The sequence below is a fragment of the Oncorhynchus mykiss genome, chromosome 16 (genome assembly GCF_013265735.2).
Source record: "Oncorhynchus mykiss isolate Arlee chromosome 16, USDA_OmykA_1.1, whole genome shotgun sequence".
In the NCBI taxonomy this organism is placed as follows: Eukaryota; Metazoa; Chordata; class Actinopteri; order Salmoniformes; family Salmonidae; genus Oncorhynchus; species Oncorhynchus mykiss.
This window is the reverse complement of record NC_048580.1, coordinates 4,243,979-4,259,270: the sequence shown is the minus strand read 5'-3', so window position 1 is coordinate 4,259,270 and position 15,292 is coordinate 4,243,979. Positions and strand designations below refer to the sequence as shown.

Sequence of the window (15,292 nt, the reverse complement as noted above, 5' to 3'; positions counted from 1 at the left end):
GTAAATCTGTGAAAGGTAAGACAAAATACTGGACAAAAGTGTTTTTTTTTAAATAATTTTTTAAAAGAGATGTTTACCAGGGGGGTATTCGTCCGGCTGACAGCTTTCCTTTCTGGGCTTCACTCAGTAACCTGTTGGCCACCAGCACTGGGTTGTTTATACCTGCACAGGAAACAGAAAGGTTGTGAATCAAGGGGTTTTACATAGGTCCCTGTCTCCATGGTACATATAGATCCACCAGGCCATGTTCTGTGGTTAGGACGGCGTAAACACACGTTCACTCGGCTGTTCTTATGTAATAAACCAAGAAATCAGCAGGTAGTCGTTCACGCGGCAGGAAGCCTAGTGGTTAGAGCGTTGGGCCAAGTAACCGAAAGGTTGCTAGATCGAACTGACAAGGTGAAAATCTGTCGTTCTGTCCCTAAAACAAGGCAGTTAACCCACTGTTCCCAGGCCGTCATTGTATATAAGAATGTGTTCTTAACTGACTTGCCTAGATAAATAAAGGTTAAATTAAAAAAAACATTTTAAAAAAATGCTTGAAGGGAGAACCCAGCACCGCAGCTAATGATGAGATGGATTAGTCCATTAGACCAGTGTTTATTAATCCTGGTTCTGGTGAACCCAAAGGCCGTCCACATTTTGGTCCACGTACGAGACCTCCCCAGACATATGAACACGTCATAAATCATGGCAAAATGCTTAGCATTGTAGGAAATTAGCTTTAAAACAGTAACATTTTCTCTCCACCCCATGGCAAAATGCTTAGCATTGTAGGAAATTAGCTTTAAAACAGTAACATTTTCCCTCCACCCCATGGCAAAATGCTTAGCATTGTAGGAAATTAGCTTTAAAACAGTAACATTTTCTCCACCCCATGGCAAAATGCTTAGCATTGTAGGAAATTAGCTTTAAAACAGTAACATTTTCTCCACCCCATGGCAAAATGCTTAGCATTGTAGGAAATTAGCTTTAAAACAGTAACATTTTCTCCACCCCATGGCAAAATGCTTAGCATTGTAGGAAATTAGCTTTAAAACAGTAACATTTTCTCTCCACCCCATGGCAAAATGCTTAGCATTGTAGGAAATTAGCTTTAAAACAGTAACATTTTCTCTCCACCCCATGGCAAAATGCTTAGCATTGTAGGAAATTAGCTTTAAAACAGTAACATTTTCTCCACCCCATGGCAAAATGCTTAGCATTGTAGGAAATTAGCTTTAAAACAGTAACATTTTCTCCACCCCATGGCAAAATGCTTAGCATTGTAGGAAATTAGCTTTAAAACAGTAACATTTTCTCTCCACCCCATGGCAAAATGCTTAGCATTGTAGGAAATTAGCTTTAAAACAGTAACATTTTCTCTCCACCCCATGGCAAAATGCTTAGAATTGTAGGAAATTAGCTTTAAAACAGTAACATTTTCTCTCCACCCCATGGCAAAATGCTTAGCATTGTAGGAAATTAGCTTTAAAACAGTAACATTTTCTCTCCACCCCATGGCAAAATGCTTAGCATTGTAGGAAATTAGCTTTAAAACAGTAACATTTTCCCTCCACCCCATGGCAAAATGCTTAGCATTGTAGGAAATTAGCTTTAAAACAGTAACATTTTCTCTCCACCCCATGGCAAAATGCTTAGCATTGTAGGAAATTAGCTTTAAAACAGTAACATTTTCCCTCCACCCCATGGCAAAATGCTTAGCATTGTAGGAAATTAGCTTTAAAACAGTAACATTTTCTCTCCACCCCATGGCAAAATGCTTAGCATTGTAGGAAATTAGCTTTAAAACAGTAACATTTTCTCTCCACCCCATGGCAAAATGCTTAGCATTGTAGGAAATTAGCTTTAAAACAGTAACATTTTCCCTCCACCCCATGGCAAAATGCTTAGCATTGTAGGAAATTAGCTTTAAAACAGTAACATTTTCTCCACCCCATGGCAAAATGCTTAGCATTGTAGGAAATTAGCTTTAAAACAGTAACATTTTCTCTCCACCCCATGGCAAAATGCTTAGCATTGTAGGAAATTAGCTTTAAAACAGTAACATTTTCTCTCCACCCCATGGCAAAATGCTTAGCATTGTAGGAAATTCGCTTTAAAACAGTAACATTTTCTCTCCACCCCATGGCAAAATGCTTAGCATTGTAGGAAATTAGCTTTAAAACAGTAACATTTTCTCTCCACCCCATGGCAAAATGCTTAGCATTGTAGGAAATTAGCTTTAAAACAGTAACATTTTCCCTCCACTCCATGGCAAAATGCTTAGCATTGTAGGAAATTAGCTTTAAAACAGTAACATTTTCTCTCCACTCCATGGCAAAATGCTTAGCATTGTAGGAAATTAGCTTTAAAACAGTAACATTTTCTCTCCACCCCATGGCAAAATGTGTAGAATTTTAAGAAGTTAGTGCCCCCCCCACACACACAAAAAGTACAAAAATAATGAATATACAATACGAGTCAAAAGTTTGGCTACACCTACTAATTCAAATGTTTTTCGTTATTTTTTACTATTTTCTACATTGTAGAATAATAGTGAAGACGTCAAAACTACGAACTAACACATATGGAATCATGTAGTAACCAAAAAAAGTGTTAAAATCAAAGTATATTTTATATTTGAGATTCTTCAAAGTAGCCACCCTTTGTCTTGATGACAGCTTTACACACTCTTGGCATTCTCTCAACCAGCTTCACCTGGAATGCTTTTCCAACAGTCTTGAAGGAGTTCCCACACATGCTGAGCATTTGCTGGCTGCTTTTCCTTCACTCCGCGGTCCAACTCATCCCAAACCATCTCAATTGGGTTGAGGTCGAGTGATTGTGGAGGCCAGGTCATCTGATGCAGCACTCCATCACTCTCCTTCTTGGTCAAATAGCCCTTAGACAGCCTGGAGGTGTTGGGTCATTGTCCTGTTGATAAACCAATGATCGTCCCACTAAGCGCAAACCAGATGGGATGGCGTATCGCTGCAGAATGCTGTGGTGGCCATGCTGGTTAAGTGTGCCTTGAATTCTAAATAAATCACAGTGTCACCAGCAAAGCACCTCCACACCTCCTCCTCCATGCTTCAAGGTGGGAACCACACATGCAGAGATCATCCGTTTACCTACTCTGCATCTCACAAAGACACGGCGGTTGAAACCAAAAAATCTCAAATTTAGACTCTTCTGACCAAAGGACAGATTTCCACCGGTCTAATGTCCATTGCTCGTGTTTCTTGGCCCCAGCAAGTCTCTTCTTCTTATTGGTGTCCTTTAGTTGTGGTTTCTTTGCAGCAATTCGACCATGAAGGCCTGATTCAGGGAGTCTCCTCTGAACAGCTGATGTTGAGATGTGTCTGTTACTTGAACTCTGTGAAGCATTTACTTGGGCTACAATTTCTGAGGGTGGTAACTCTAATGAACTTGTCTTCTGCAGCAGAGGTAACTCTGGGTCTCCCTTTCCTGTGGTGGTCCTCATGAGAGACAGTTTCATCACAGCTCTTGGTGGTTTTTGCAACTGCACTTGAATAAACTTTCAAAGTTCTTGAAATTGACTGATCTTCATGTCTTAAAGTGATGATGGACTGTCATTTCTCTCTGCTTATTTGAGCTGTTCTTGCCATAATATGGACTTGGTATTTTACCAAATAGGGCTGTCTTCTGTATACCACCCCTACCTTATCACAACACAACTGAATGGCTCAAACACAGGAAAGAAAGAAATGCCACAAATTAACTTTTAACAAGGCACACCTGTTAATTTAAATGCATTCCAGGTGACTACCTCATGATGCTGGTTGAGTGTGCAAAGCTGTCATCAAGGCAAAGGGAAGAACCTCAAATCTATTTTGATTTGTTTAACACTTTTTTTGGTTACTACATGATTCCATAAGTGTTATTGAATAGTTTTTGATGTCTTCACCATCATTCTACAATGTAGAAAATAGTAAAAATAAAGGAAAACCATTGAATGAGTAGGTGTCCAAACATTTGACTGATACTGTTATAAACTGAACAAATTAATTAAATATATATTTAATTCTGTGTGTGTGTGTGTAATTATATATATATATATACACACACATACACAGAATAAAAATGTAAACGCAATATGGTCAAATAAAAGATATTATTATTATTATTATTATTATTTCTCTTAAATTTTGTGCAAAACTTTGTTTACATCCTCGTTAGTGAACATTTCTCCTTCGCCAAGATAAACCATCCACCTGACAGATGTGGCATATCAAGAAGCTGATTTAAACAGCATGATCATTACACAGGTGCACCTTGTGCTGTGGACAATATTAAGGCCACTCTCAAATATACAATTTCGTCACTCAACACAACGCCACAGAAGGAATGTCCACCAGGGCCGTTTCCAGAGAACTGAAAGCTAATTTTCTCTACCGTAAAGCGCATCCAACGTCATATTAGAGAATTTGGCGGTACATCCAACCGGCCTTCAAAACCACAGACCAGCACGTCAGCTCAAAACAGGTCTATGGAGCCAGTAAATAGACTGGTACACGCCAGGTACTGTTGTGGTGTATTTCACTTAGCAGACACCTCTGTCCAAACTTCTTACAAGAGAAGTGAGTAAATATATATATTTTTTTGTTAAGTGTCTCGGATCTCTGTGGGAATTGAACCTACAACCTTGGCTCATAGACCTGTTATAAGACGTGGTTTACAATACACCTACGTAGTGCATTACTACGCTGCCCTTATGTGAAATACAGGCCTGGAAAGAACAGAACAAAACAGAACAGGTCCAATCGGAGCCAAGAAACTTTCATTTGTCATGTACTGACTTCAATTTTAAAAATGTCTGACTGTTACAGCACGCAGGGGAGTAAAAAACGACGGCTGTGTCTTGTTTTGTTGTTTTACCTCAATGTCGAAATGCCCGCTGACGTTCGCCTCTAGTGTGTGTGTGTGTGTGTGGTTGTGTGTGTGTGTGTGTGGTTGTGTGTGTGTGTGTGTGTGTGGTTGTGTGTGTGTGTGGTTGTGTGTGTGGTTGTGTGTGTGTGTGTGTGTGTGTGGTTGTGTGTGTGTGTGTGGTTGTGTGTGTGGTTGTGTGTGTTAGTGTGTGGTTGTGTGTGTGTGGTTGTGTGTGTGTGTGGTTGTGTGTGTGTGTGTGGTTGTGTGTGTGTGTGTGGTTGTGTGTGTGTGTGTGGTTGTGTGTGTGGTTGTGTGTGTGGTTGTGTGTGTGGTTGTGTGTGTGGTTGTGTGTGTGGTTGTGTGTGTGTGTGGTTGTGTGTGTTAGTGTGTGGTTGTGTGTGTGTGGTTGTGTGTGTGTGTGTGTGTGGTTTTGTGTGTGTGTGTGTGTGTGGTTGTGTGTGTGTGTGTGTGTGGTTGTGTGTGTGTGTGTGTGTGTGTGTGTGGTTGTGTGTGTGTGTGTGTGTGTGTGTGTGTGTGTGTGTGTGTGGTTGTGTGTGTGTGTGTGTGGTTGTGTGTGTGTGTGGTTGTGTGTGTGTGTGTGGTTGTGTGTGTGTGTGGTTGTGTGTGTGTGTGTGGTTGTGTGTGTGTGTGTGGTTGTGTGTGTGTGTGTGGTTGTGTGTGTGTGTTTGGTTGTGTGTGTGTGTGTGGTTGTGTGTTCTCAGAACATTGTGAAGTCTATACTCAGGAGATCTGTCTTTGCTGGAGGCCTTTTTGGCGCAGGGCAGACTGCTGAAATGTTAATGGTGAACACAGTGCAGGACTGGTTACAAAGCCAATAACATCGTCACTCTTTTTATAAGGGGTTGGATCTGTAGATGTAGAACCAGCTATCGAGGAATGCACTCCACAAAGCTGAAGGGTTGGTTCAGGGGACTGTACAATGCTGATAGCTGAAGGGTTGGTTCAGGGTGGCTTATAGCTGAAGGGTTGGTTCAGGGTTGCTTATAGCTGAAGTTCTACCATAGATCCCAACAGGCAGAGCTGGTTGAAATAACGTCAATCTGACAACATTACAACCAGAATAGAAGATATTTTCTAGAAGTTTTGTCCCCGGCTTTAAATAGTTGCTAGTTACACAAACACGAAGGCATCAGTAGTTGGTCAGTAACCCACCACTAACAGCACCTACAGCTCCATAACGTAAAGACTTCCCATCCATGATGCTGGCATCACACTCGATCTCCCCAGACAGGTTTAAGTTAGAGCCCATTCCCGCGTTGGTGAACGGAGAATCCTGTGGATGACAAAAACATTTAGAAGAATCATGAACTGACATTTTGACACAGATAAACAAAGGAACGTCCTCTCACTGTCAACTGCGTTTATTTTCAGCAAACTTAAACATGTGTAAATATTTGTATGAACATAACAAGATTCAACAACTGAGACATAAACTGAACAAGTTCCACAGACATGTGACTAACAGAAATGGAATAATGTGTCCCTGAACAAAGGGGGGGTCAAAATCAAGAGTAACAGTCAGTATCTGGTGTGGCCACCAGCTGCATTAAGTACTGTAGTGCATCTCCTCCTCATGGACTGCACCAGATTTGCCAGTTCTTGCTGTGAGATGTTACCCCACTCTTCCACCAAGAAACCTGCAAGTTCCCAGACATTTCTGGGAGGGGGGAATGGCCCTAGTCCTCACCCTCCGATCCAAAGGGTCCTAGGCGTGAGATCCGGGCTCGTCGCTGGCCATGGCAGAACACTGACATTTCTGTCTTGCAGGAAGTCACGCACAGAATGAGCAGTATGGCTGGTGGCATTGTCATGCTGGAGGGTCATGTCAGGATGAGCCTGCAGGAAGGTTACCACATGAGGGAGGAGGATGTCTTCCCTGTAACGCACAGCGTTGAGATTGCCTGCAATGACAACAAGCTCAGTCCGATGATGCTGTGACACACCGCCCCAGACCATGACGGACCCTCCACCTCCAAATCGATCCCACTACAGAGTGCAGGCCTCGGTGTAAAGCTCATTCCATCGACAATAAATGCGAATCCGACCATCACCCCTGGTGAGACAAAACCGCGACTCGTCAGTGAAGAGCACCTTTTGCCAGTCCTGTCTGGTCCAGCGATGGTTGGTCTGTGCCCATAGGCGACGTTGTTGCCGGTGATGTCTGGTGAGGACCTGCCTTACAACAGGCCTACAGGCCCTCAGTCCAGCCTCTCACAGACAGTCTGAGCACTGATGGAGGGATTGTGCATTCCTGGTGTAACTTGGGCAGTTGTTGTTGCCATCCTGTACCTGTCCCGCAGGTGTGATGTCCAGATGTACCGATCCTGTGCAGGTGTTGTTACACGTGGTCTGCCACTGTGAGGACGATCAGCTGTCTGTCCTGTCTCCCTGTAGCGCTGTCTTAGGCGTCTCACAGTACGGACATTGCAATTTATTGCCCTGGCCACATCTGCAGTCCTCATGCCTCCTTGCAGCATGCCTAAGGCACGTTCACGCAGATGAGCAGGGACCCTGGGCCTCTTTCTATTGGTGTTTTTCAGAGTCAGTAGAAAGGCCTCTTTAGTGTCATAAGTTTTCATAACTGTGACCTTAATTGCCTACCGTCTGTAAGCTGTTAGTGTCTTAACGACCGTTCCACAGGTGCATGTTCATTAATTGTTTATGGTTCATTGAACAAGCATGGGGAAACAGTGTTTAAACCCTTTACAATGAAAATCTGTGAAGTTATTTGGATTTTTACCATTCATATTTGAAAGACAAAGGTCCTGAAAAAGGTACGTTTCTTTGCCAAGTTTACATTAAGAAATAGGACATTTAGACACAGATATACATTTTCACAGAAAGGAAACTTTACTAGGGCCTCCTTCCTTCACCCAGTAGGAGGACTAAGTAGCTGTGATCTAAACATAGATGTTATGTCACACATCACTTTGTAAGGATCCTAAGAGTCCATTCAGTCCACTCACTCTGTGATATGTATGTTTTTAGAATTCAGGAGCTTTAAAAGGCATCTGTGGTTGGATTTAATGCCTTTAATGTCTGTACTCAGATTCAGCAATAAGGCTGGGCTTTACTTTTTTTTTTTGGACAATTTTTTTCCCCTAAAATCCGCTTTGTTGTACAAATACACCGCAATTCAAACAGTCAACAAAAATCGAATTAAATTGGTTGAATTGGTGAAAATTGTGAAATTACATTAGGAAGGTAATCAGACCTCTTGACTTTTTCCACATTTTGTTACAAAACAGCCTAAATCTAAAATATATTTTTCTTAAAATGTATCCTACAATACGCCACAGCAAAAAAAACAAGTGTTTAGAAATGTTTGTAAATTTATTACAAATAAAAAACTGAAATATCATATTTGCGTAAGTATTCAGACCCTGTACTCAGTACTTTTTTGAAGCACCTTTGGCAGCAATTACAGCCTCGAGTCTTATTGGGTATGACACTACTAGCTTGACACATCTGTATTTGGGGAGTTTCTCTCATTCTTCTCTGCAGATCCTCTCAAGCTCTGTCAGGTTGGATGGGGAGCGTCGCTGCACAGCTATTTTCAGGTCTCTCCAGAGATGTTCGATGGGGGTTCAAGTCTGGGCTCTGGCTGGGCCACTCAAGGACATTGAAACCTGCGTTATCTTGGCTGTGTGCTTAGTGTCGTTGTCCTGTTAGATGGTGAACCTTCGTTCCAGTCTGAGGTCCTGAGTGCTCTAGAGCAGGTTTTTGTCAAGGATCTCTCTGTACTTTGCTCCGTTCATCTTTGCCTCGATCCTGACTAGTCTCCCGGTCCCTGCCGCTGAAAAACATCCCCACAGCATGACGCTGCCACCACCATGCTTCACCATAGGGATGCTGACAGGTTTCCTCCAGACGTGACGCTTGGCATTCAGGCCAAAGAGTTCAATCTTGGTTTCATCAGACCAGAGAATCTTGTTTCTCATGGTCTGAGAGACTTTAGGTGCCTTTTGGCAAACTCCAAGTGGGCCGTCATATGCCTTTTACTGAGGAGATGGTTCCATCTGGCAACTCTACCATAAAGGCCTGATTGGTGGAGTGCTGCAGAGATGGCTGTCCTTCTGGAACGTTCTCCCATCTCCACAGAGGAACTCTGGAGCTCTGTCAGAGTGGCCATCAGGTTCTTGGTCACCTCCCTGACTAAGGCCCTTCTCCCCTGATTGCTCAGTTTGGCCGTGCGGCCAGCTCTAGGAAGACTCTTGGTGGATCCAAACTTCTTCCATCTAAGAATGATGGAGGCCACTGTGTTCTTGGGTACCTTCAATGCTGCAGAAATGTTTTGGTACCCTTCCCCAGATCTGTGCCTCGACACAATCCTGTCTCGGAGCTCTACGAACAATTCCTTGTTCCTCATGGCTTGGTTATTGCTCTGACATGCTTTGTCAACTGTGGGACCTTATATAGACAGGTGTGTGCCTTTCCAAATCATGTCCAATCAATTGAATTTACCACAGGTGGACTCCAATCAAGTTGTAGAAACATCTCAAGGATGTTCAATGGAAACAGGATGCACCTGAGCTCAATTCCGAGTCTCATAGCAAAGGGTCTGAAAACGTAAGTAAATACGATATCCTTTAAAAAATATATATATACATTTGCAAACATTTCTAAAAAAAAAACTGTTTTCGCTTTGTCATTATGGGGTATTGTGTGTAGATTTTATTTATTTTATTTAACTAGGCAAGTCAGTTTAGAACAAATTCGTATTTACAATGACGGCCTACAAAAAAAAAGACTGATGAAAGAAAAACATTTCCTCATCAATTTGAGAATAAGGCTGTAACGTAACAACATGTGGAAAAAGGGGGAAGGGGTCTGAATAGTTTCCTGAATGCAGTGCCTCTCTCAGCCCTAATGTGTCATAGAACACGTTTAAATCATCTCTGGTTCCAAGATAACTCAAGCTGAACTAGGTCCGTGGTCTCACACTCACACACACACACACACTAACCTCAAGCTCAACAAGGGCTGCGATCACACACACACTAACCTCAAGCTCAACAAGGGCTGTGGTCACACACACACACACACTAACCTCAAGCTCAACAAGGGCTGCAGTCACAGCGTCCACTGCCAGAGCACCGGCTTTCAGTCTGTCCACAGCCTGAGAGAGAGACGTTACATTACAGGTAGGACAGTTGACAGTCGCCGTGTTCACGGGGCGCGCAACAGACGAACAAGGGACTGAAACAGGGAGAGTCTCCCTGGACTTACTCGTTGTTGTCCGTTGCATGCCCTAATGAACACGACCCATGATGCAAACAGGGTAAGAGCAATACAATCTCTCTCCTTGCTGATTGAACACCAACAAATCATGGGGATCATATTTCACAGAGACAGCATTTACCTACTGCATCACTCAACACTACAGAGACAGCATTTACCTACTGCATCACTCAACACTACAGAGACAGCATTTACCTACTGCATCACTCACCACTACAGAGACAGCATTTACCTACTGCATCACTCAACACTACAGAGACAGCATTTACCTACTGCATCACTCAACACTACAGAGACAGCATTTACCTACTGCATCACTCAACACTACAGAGACAGCATTTACCTACTGTATAACTCAACACTACAGAGACAGCATTTACCTACTGCATCACTCAACACTACAGAGACAGCATTTACCTACTGCATCACTCAACACTACAGAGACATCGAGAGAGAGACGGCACAGAGACAGAGACGACATCGAGAGAGAGACGGCACAGAGACAGAGACGGAGACAGAGACAGAGACGACATCGAGAGAGAGACAGAGACGGCACAGAGAGAGAGACAGAGACAGCACAGAGACAGTACACAGAGAGACAGCACAGAGACGGGACAGACAGTACACAGAGAGACAGCACTGAGACAGAATATAGACAGACAGTAGACAACAGAGAAAGTAGGGACATGACAGAGACAACACAAAGACAGCAAAGAGACAGTAGACAGCACAGATACAGACAGCACAGAGACAGACAGCACAGAGACAGCCAGCACAGAGACAGCCAGCACAGAGACAGCCAGCACAGAAACAGCCAAAATACAGCACAGAGACAGACAACACAGAGACAGCAAAGAGACAGTAGACAGCACAAAGAGACAACACAGAGACAGCATATAGACAGTACAGAGACAGGATAGAGAATTGGACAGCATATAGACAGACAGCACAGAGACAGACAGCATATAGACAGCATATAGACAGACAGTACAGAGACAGGATAGAGACAGACAGCACAGAGACAGACAGCACAGAGACAGCATATAGACAGACAGAGAGAGCATATCGACAGACAGAGACAGCATATAGACAGACAGTACAGAGACAACACAGAGACAGACAGTACAGAGACAGGATAGAAACAGCACAGAGACAGACAGCACAGAGACAGCATATAGACAGACAGAGACAGCATATAGACAGACAGTACAGAGACAGGATAGAGACAGCACAGAGACAGACAGTACAGAGACAGGATAGAGACAGCACAGAGACAGACAGCACAGAGACAGCATATAGACAGACAGAGACAGCATATAGACAGACAGTACAGAGACAGGATAGAGACAGCACAGAGACAGACAGTACAGAAACAGGATAGAGACAGCACAGAGACAGCACAGAGACAGCACAGAGACAGCACAGAGGCAGACAGTACAGAGACAGGATAGAGACAGCACAGAGACAGACAGCACAGAGACAGCATATAGACAGACAGAGACAGCATATAGACAGACAGTACAGAGACAGGATAGAGACAGCACAGAGACAGACAGTACAGAAACAGGATAGACAGCACAGAGACAGACAGCACAGAGACAGCCTATAGACAGAGACAGCATATAGACAGACAGTACAGAGACTTGGACAGACAGCCGATGTTCCCCGTGGACGTCTGTAGCTGCTAACCCTAACCCTAACCCTGACCCTGACCCTAACCCTGACCCTAACCCTGACCCTAACCCTAACCCTAACCCTGACCCTGACCCTGACCCTGACCCTGACCCTGCTCTAATCTGATGGACTATAAAATACAAGTAAAAGGCGGTTTTCTGCTGTACAACGCTGAAAACACAGAAAGTGCCGGAACATGACATTACAGCGTGTAGTTTTCTCCGGGCCAGCTGAGACTGACGATGGCGTGTTACCAACACCCTGACGCAACACTGTCTCACACGGGACTCCTCTCTGAAGACGGAGACGTGCGTTCCAAATGGTCCAACGTAGTGCACTACTACTACTACTACTACTACTACAGGGTGCTAGATCCCTCCCTGGTCCTCCTGATCTGAACACGACCACAACGCTGTCGTCTCAGGCTGCATCTCAATTCAATTCAAGGGCCTTTATTGGCATGGGAAACGGGTGTTAACATTGGCCAAAGCCATGTGCAAAGTGGTGCATTCTGCACTGATGCAGGAAGCGGCCGGACAAGGCGAAGGAAACTCACTCTCTGACAAGCTCTCTTGCAGACATGCTTGTATTCCTTGGCTTTGGACTCGGAGTGGTATCCTGCTCCTGAAAAAAAATAAAACACACAAAGAAGTGGAAAGAAGGTATGTGATGTGAATTTTTTTTTACATTTTTTTTTAAAGGGTTGCACATTCCTCAGTAAAGACAGTGTGTCGTTTTCAACAGCTGGCTAACGGTGACATCATCCTACATCCCATTTTTGTAGGCCTCTCTTTCACGGTCTGCATAGTCAGAGGCCATGTTAGAATACACAGACGTGGGTTCTAAATAGTAGGGGGATGTAAATGCCAGGATGTTGTACTCATTTCTGCACACTATTGAGGAAGAGAATAGTATTTTCACACGCACACATGCGCGAGCGCACACACACACACACGCGTGTATGTTTGACAACTGCTGATAAATTAGAATAAGCACTCTACCAAAAATGTATGAACAGCGGGAAACAAGCTCTCTAAGTGTGATTAAAGTAGTAGGTAAGAAGACAGAACACGATAACGCTCCAGAAGTGATAGATTCAGTATATATATATATATATATACACAGTCAACGTCATCAGTAACTTATCCTTATCACATGTAAACTGAATGTCATCTCATCGGACACCTGACAACGGCTTAATTTACGTAGCACAGAAAAATCAGACCACTAAAGGTACTAGTAAGTACACCAAACCTGCATGCACCAACACAAAGCCAACAGCGTTCCCCTTGTCGTTTCTGTCTGCAGGAGACTCCTGTGGTGTGACTGTCGACCAGGAGGCAGGTAAGGCAGGAGGGGGTTGTTGCTCTTCAGCACAGTTCAGTGGCGTCTCCATAACCCTCCACATGCATCATGGACCATTGGCCCCAGGTAACACTGGCATCTTGGCTCTCACACCTGGGAGAAAAGACAATTATTTATTTTTTTTAAATGGGGAGATGCCATTTGTCATACTAGGAATGGTGGCTTAAGCATCTGTGTACCACAATTGATAAACGAGTTGTATTTTAGCAAATGCCTATATGCAGTGTCAACAGTCATCTGCTGAACGTGATCTATTAACATTGTGTGATTTTGGACTGTGCTTTGATAGTCTGGATAAGTAGGTGCCGACACTAAAAAGGCGCACAATATCATTTTAGTTCAAACCTGCTTGGGGAAAAGCTCATCGCACAAATCAACTGAGTGGGGACACAGTGTTGCTGCTGGGTTGTTTGACTGAGACGGGTTGCCTGCCACAATGTAAACAATGTGATTCCCCGAGACTACATCATTCAGGCTGACATGCCATTGTAGGCATTAGCTTAGCTGGCTAGTCTGTTTGGAAGCTAGTTAGCCTTAACGTCTAGGTTGTTATCGAACAAATTGATTTAGAAATAAGTGTCTAACTAGCGATTAGAGAAAGGTAGCATGTGTCTCTCAGTGCGTAGTTACAGCGTGCAAATATTCGTTGACATTTAACGTTTTGCGACAACTAAGAAAGCTAACTAGCTACATAGCATAGCATCCACATTTTGAAGACTCGACTATAAAAACTTGTTTTTTTGCACGAATCTGCTAACTAGCTGCCACACTAGTACGGACCCGGTACGTGTTCTTGTGTTTATGTGAAAACTTACTTTACTATTAAAAACTTTGCAAGTTGAGATTGTACTCTGGCTGCGGCTCTGCAGCAGAAATCTCTTCCGGGTTCAGGAATACGTCACATGACGCAAATGTGCGCGTCCCAAAACATTATTGCCACGTTCAAATACTAGTCGGCACCAGGAAACTCGATAATTTTCAACTTGTGTAACTGTTTATAGTTATACAATTGCCGCTTTCAACCAGATTGTAAGTCGGAAATTTCCGCGTTTACTCGTTTCCGATTAGATTGGAACGAGACATATCCCACGAGTTTTACACTGAACATAAATATAAACGCGAAATGTAGTGCTGGTCCCATGTATCTTGAGCTGAAATAAAAGATCCCCGAAATTATCCATATGCACAAACATATTATTTATCTAATTTGTTTTTCCCAAATGTGTTTACATCCCTGTTGCCCAAATAATACATCCATCTGACAGGTGTGGCAAATCAAAAAGCTGATTAAACAGCATGATCATTACACAGGTGCACCTTGTACTGGGGACAATAAAAGGCCACACTAAAATGTGCAGTTTTGTCACACAACACAATGCCACAGATATCTCAAGTTTTGAGGGAGCGTGCAATTGGCCCGCTGACTGCGGGAATGTCCACCAGAGCTGTTGCCAGAGAATTTAATGTTCATTTCTCTACCATAAGCAGCCTCCAACATCGTTTTAGAGAATTTGGCAGTAGGTTCAACCGGCCTCACAACTGCCGACCACATGTATGGCGTCGTGTGGGCGAGCGGTTTGCTGGTGTCAAAATTGTGAACAGAGTGCCCCATGGTGGCGGTGGGGTTATGGCATCGGCAGGCAAAAGCTACAGACAGCGAACACAATTGCATTTTATTGGTGGCAATTTGAATGCACAGAGATACCGTGGCGAGATTCTGAGGCCCATTGTTATGCCATTCACCCACCACCATCACATCATGTTTCAGCATGATCATTTTGTTTAACTAGGTAAGTCAGTTAAGAACAAATTCTTATTTATAATGACAGCCTACCCCGGCCAAACCCAGACAACGCTGGGCCAATTGTGCACCACCCTATGGGACTCCCAATCACAGCCAGATGTGAAACTGTAGTTAACCCTCTTGCACTGAGATACAGTGCCTTAGACCACTGCGCCACTGCTAACCCATGTCACTAAGAATCTATACACCATTCTTGGAAGCTGAAATTGTCCCGGTTCGTCCATGGCCTGCACACTCACCAGACATGTCACCCATTGAGCATGTTTGGGATTCTCTGGATCGACGTGTACGACAGTGTGTTCCAGTTCCCGCCAA

The 15,292-nt window shown here is 43.6% G+C and overlaps 1 protein-coding gene across 3 annotated transcripts in view; it reads right to left on the bottom strand.

The window, feature by feature from the left end:
- The window catches only part of tasp1 (taspase, threonine aspartase, 1), a 92,419-nt gene extending 78,146 nt beyond the window's left edge, over positions 1–14,273 (bottom strand). For 2 of the 3 annotated variants that reach the window (XM_036945982.1, XM_036945984.1), the window contains exons 1-6: positions 13,989–14,273; positions 13,063–13,266; positions 12,365–12,432; positions 9,944–10,012; positions 6,046–6,166; positions 78–162 (exon numbers count right to left, since the gene is read on the bottom strand). In XM_036945982.1, coding sequence (XP_036801877.1) covers positions 78–162; positions 6,046–6,166; positions 9,944–10,012; positions 12,365–12,432; positions 13,063–13,216 — 497 coding nt within the window. In that variant the 5' untranslated portion in view covers positions 13,217–13,266; positions 13,989–14,273. Of the gene's footprint in view, positions 1–77; positions 163–6,045; positions 6,167–9,943; positions 10,013–12,364; positions 12,433–13,062; positions 13,267–13,518; positions 13,935–13,988 lie in introns of those variants that run through there. The other variant, XM_036945983.1, reaches the window with a different exon arrangement.
- Between the last annotated feature and the right edge of the window lie 1,019 nt (positions 14,274–15,292).